General features: G+C 39.5%; 1 protein-coding gene across 1 annotated transcript in view; it reads left to right on the top strand.

Annotated features, from left to right (window-relative positions):
• Nucleotides 1–1,890: 1,890 nt before the first annotated feature.
• LOC140229246 (uncharacterized) overlaps nucleotides 1,891–4,997 on the top strand; it is an 18,145-nt gene continuing 15,038 nt past the window's right edge. Inside the window, exon 1 of the mRNA XM_072309523.1 lies at nucleotides 1,891–2,359. Coding sequence (XP_072165624.1) covers nucleotides 1,891–2,359 — 469 coding nt within the window. The remainder of the gene's footprint in view (nucleotides 2,360–4,997) is intronic.

The raw sequence follows: 4,997 nt of genomic DNA, 5'->3' as shown, positions 1-4,997 counted from the left end.
GATTCGCAATGCCGCTTGAAATTGACAGGCTTCTGAAATTACTATGGGGTGAATACGCAATACAAGGGAGACATTCAGGATGTTTTTTTTTTTCTCTCAACAACTAATGTTTTGTGTGTAATGCAGCCCGTACGTATATGACATGTTCGTATAAATGGTGCAAGGTAACACATTTGGCAATCAAAATTTACACGGTTGCTTGTCCATGTCAGGTGAAAGGCTTCCTTAAAAAAAATTGACTACGATGAATATATTATGGCATAAACTGTGCAAGGTAACACATGTGGCAATCAAAATTTACACGGTCATTTATACATGTCCAGTAAAAGGTGGCCTTAAGAAATTGACCACAATGAATGCAACATGGCACTTTCATGATTTTATACGAATTAAACCATCAAAGTCGTCCTGAACATCTTTTTAAGCTCTTCTTGTTTATGAATTATACTTAATTGTTCTGTTAGTGAAATAGCATTAATGCTATTACGTCATGAATCGAATATTAAGATGCGTTTGATATTGGGTTGTAACTGAAATACATACACTATATTTCTTCTTATATATTTGCGAGAATTCTCTGTAAGGTATAGTCAAAATATTTGCGAAATCATCACGAAAGAATGCGAACTTCTGTTTTTTGATTGATGAACGCTATGATCAAATGTCCCATGACATTGATTTCTGGTTTTTTTTTTTTTCAAATATTACAATTGATTAAGATGATGTGTTTGTATTGTTACTTACACACACATACACACAAAAGGTTTGTAAACTAGGTGACAGAAGACAAAATCTTCTATGGGCAGTCACTTTTTGGTATATATTACAGGTATCTATCTGAAAGAACTCCTGGTACTGTATAGTGTCAACACTAACCTATAAAATATGATTTCAAAAGTATACGAACATCTGTTTAAACGCCATACCCAGTTGCAAGTGACCCATGACATTAAAATATATACTTTGTCAAATATTGTGGATGCTTAAAATCATGGATCCGTTTGGTTGATCACAAAACAACAGAATCTTGTAAAACTGTCTAAATGAAGACCAAAAAAAAAAGAGGAAAATCTTATTGCTGCAGTCACTTCGTAATATCGAGGAAGCTCCGTGGTGATATTCAGTAAATTGCTCTATCATTATTTCTCCCTCAGCACGTCAAAATGTTTTAAGGCGTTAACTCAAACTTCTCATATATCGTTTACCACAACTATGTAAGGAACACAACCCTTGACACAATTTCACACAGCATGGTACATTTTCCTGTCGCTAAACGCTTTCATCATTTCACCTCACACCCCACCACACTGGGCCTTTATTTATCAAACTCAAACCACTTTCATTTGCCAAAAGGGCAGCAGCTAACTTTACATAGCGCGCTTGCGCAACCCTTCGGCTGTTTGGTCGTGGCCAATCGTCAGCTCTGTTTGACCCCTCGTGATTCATAAGAAAAACTTGTCGATAACCCACACGGTGTAGGCCTAATCGCGTTACCCCAGAGCATGAACTTGGGATGATAGTAAATCACGCTTTTCTGAGAGTTGATGTAAACCAAGCACTGGTGGGTTGGAGATGACCTATTATGATTATGATGGTAGGAATTCAGACTAATGCACAGCTAAGTCTTAGTAAAACCTCTTGTTGAAAATTAAATGAATGACACTCCTTCCAGTCACCGTTGCATTTAATCGAGTTTATAGGTCAATGGTAATCATGGTGGAGATATGACGGTCTGGCATCTCCGCACAACACTCACTGAGCCGTGGTTCGCCTCATTAATGCAGTGAGAGGTGAGTGTCGGCGGGACTTACTCGGCGTATCCGTCATGATACCTGTCTGCCATGATATATGTGCTAAACTTTCGTTGAAAACAACAACAACAACAAAACAATGTTTCGCATTTCTGTCTTCTGCAGGACCGATCGTTTTCCGACGAGAAACGACGAACATACAATGCCTGGACTTATAATGACAGACATTCCGTCCGAGTTTTCGTGTAGAAGTGGTGCACATTACACCGACTCCACAGAACTCAATCCATTCGTTCCTACACGAGACTCGCACGGCGTGCAGACGATGACTATTCCCGCCGCAACTCAGGCGGTGTCGACCTCCGTCGGCTGCTTTCAACACGGAGCTGTATCGAGCGCGCTGATGTCGGGACCCGGTACCAGCCGTGTTGAACGACTTCGGCTGAGGGACTGGCTGATCAAGATGATCGAGAAGGATGCCATACCGGGACTGTACTGGCTGGACAAGGAGAAACAAATCGTCAAGATTCCGTGGAAACACGCGGCCCGCCACGGCTGGAGTCGGGACAAGGACGCGTGCCTGTTCAGGGAATGGGCTATTCATACAAGTAAGTGCATTGCATATAGGTCAATTCGATGTTGCTGTTAATGAGGGGAGCAGTTATTAGCTTCAGAAAAAAATGCATATGTTGTTTTCTTTCCTTCATACCTGTATCAAAAAATGTGTGTCCGTATCTCATAAAGATTATGACATATTTGAGCCACTCATCTGAAATTATCAAAGACAGAGCCCACGTATATTATAGCAAAATATGTAAAGCGCAATGTATGGACCTTTCTCTCATGATCATAATGTATTAAAAAAAAAACCACAAAGGGTAAAAATTGGAAATTACAGTACATTGATACCAAAGTTTCCGACAATATAAATTACTGATCTTGCGTACATCATTAAAAATATTGTCAGTCCGATTGTGGTCTACTCACATCTACAATCACATCAACTTTTTAACATTAAGTGCACCTTATATAAAATAGCTTTTCAAAGCATTTCTGCTCCTCTAAATCCTACCATGTTTGGGAGGTTGCGTCATGGTACATTGGGAAGAAGGGGGGGGGGGGACAACAGTTCAACTCCAAATAAAATATGATCGTTACCAAAGTATACGGGGTCTTCGTAATGGGAAAATTAAGCGTCCTCTGTTGGAAAAAAAAATAAAAAAAAAAATCTTCTGTGGTCTCGAAAATAGGGACACGCTGATACTGGGATGAATTCATGGATATATATAAAACATCTACCTTGTGAATTGCATCTGTGTGTCCTGAGAGTGAAGCAAAAATCGCTTTACGAATGCCAAATTGACCAAATTTTAAGGGATACATCCTATCGCCTGTTCCAAACGAATGTTTTGGCTGCCTTATATAAGTGAAATTTTCTATTCTTGCTCCACCTAAAACACGAGACCAACATTTCATTCAAAGCCACCAGTGATGCCTAGCAACAGACAAAATCTGTCCATTTCAAATGTACCCATCAGTATAAAATCCCCACCCAGTTTTCATCATTGTCTTCCCAGGGTAGCGTGTGGTGGCAGTGAGTGAATGTGCCATGGCAGTATATAGTAAACCTCCCGGAAGTAAAGCAATTATCCCTTTCCCATTTGGCTCCTACGCTCCTCTCCTTCCTCCTACCAGTTTGGAGAGAACTCAATCCCGCTTAACCTTTGCTTTGTTTTGTTTATTTTTGTTTTTTATGTTTTATTATTATCATTATTATCATTTCACTGGAATCATGTGACTTGACAGCAGTCAGACCGTGCAGCACGTCCAAGAGTTCAATTCCTGTTTACAAATTCAAGACATCGAATGATTCGGGGCCAGTTGCATATTTTAGCCTGGTTAATCATTTTCTATCGCTTTCGCTTCGAATTAATTCTTTGAAAAAAGCTCCAACGGTGCCCCGTTGAATCAACTGAAAAACATCCTTGTTGAAAGTATTGCCCTTTCCGGTAAATTATGGTGGGACATTTCTGCCACTTTAACTGAAACCATTCCGACCTTCGCTTATTGACTGCCACAAAATGTTTTTATTTTCATTTCTCCGGGTTTTTTTTTTCTTGTTTTTTTTTTTTCAATCAATAATGAGAGCATGACCGAAACGACGCAAGAATCTAACAAACATAACAATGTTGTCAGTGATCAATAGGATGTTCCCGTGACAGCTTGAAATTTGGATAGAAAAATATACAACTCCTATTACACGCCCAGGAAGACAATCTCATTCATGTCAACTGAATATCGACTGCGCATCTTCAATATCGTCGCGGTCAACAAGAAAGTTGCAGTGCTGTAATTCATCCCTTCTTTTTGAAATTGTTCCAACAACTTTCAATTGTCTGTTTGTCCAATGCGGAAATGATAAAATCTTCAGTCGGTTTATGTTTTCCGAGACCCTTGACAATCTTTTTTAAAAATTCAAGTAACTTAAGTATGTCAGCCCAGTCTTAACTTTCGCTCTCCATTCACTCATGCAGGTCACCAGAAACCTTGAAACTAGTGCCGGGCTCTGAAGAGGCCCAGAATCAAATGACACTCAATGTGAGATAGACTGGAGCACGTGACATAGCAGTGAAGTTTAAACTTGGTCAATTACAAAAGTGGAGTGTTGCTTTTCAGTTCTCGTGGCACAAGTATATGTTATTCTCCTTTTTAAAAAGTTGCGACATGAGACATGTTTTTCACAAGACAGTGACAGAGGAGCGACCACATAATATTGAGAACTGGAGGAGATGAATGTGTCATGACTTCAATAGTAGACTTTTGAATGTCTGATTGAAGTCTATTCATTACAGTCAACTTCAAACATGGCGTGGAATCTATCTTCAGAAAAACCAGTCACCACATATACGCACAACACAGTTTAAACCCTTATTTTTATACGTGAGGAGACATGGGGGGGGGGGGGGTGATGAAGGGGGCAGTGGGAGACGCATGGAAATGTAGAGAAGACAAAATGTACCGAGGAACTATTTCTCCCCCTTGCAAAGAAGCCGGTATAATCAACTTTCCTAACTTCTAATACTCTCTTTTCTGATGACATGCAGTGACTATCCACTTGTGATTTTGCTTGTTATCTTGTTCATCTTATATTTCTTCATGTTGTTAATTTTTTGTTTTGAATTTGTTTGGGTTTGCTTGATTTCTTATTTTGTTTGTTTCTTTGCTTGCTTGTTTGTTGGTCCGGTT

This window comes from Diadema setosum, chromosome 5 (assembly GCF_964275005.1).
Source record: "Diadema setosum chromosome 5, eeDiaSeto1, whole genome shotgun sequence".
Lineage (NCBI taxonomy): Eukaryota > Metazoa > Echinodermata > Echinoidea > Diadematoida > Diadematidae > Diadema > Diadema setosum.
The sequence above is the reverse complement of the archived record's forward strand: the minus strand, read 5'-3'. Positions and strand labels throughout refer to the sequence as shown.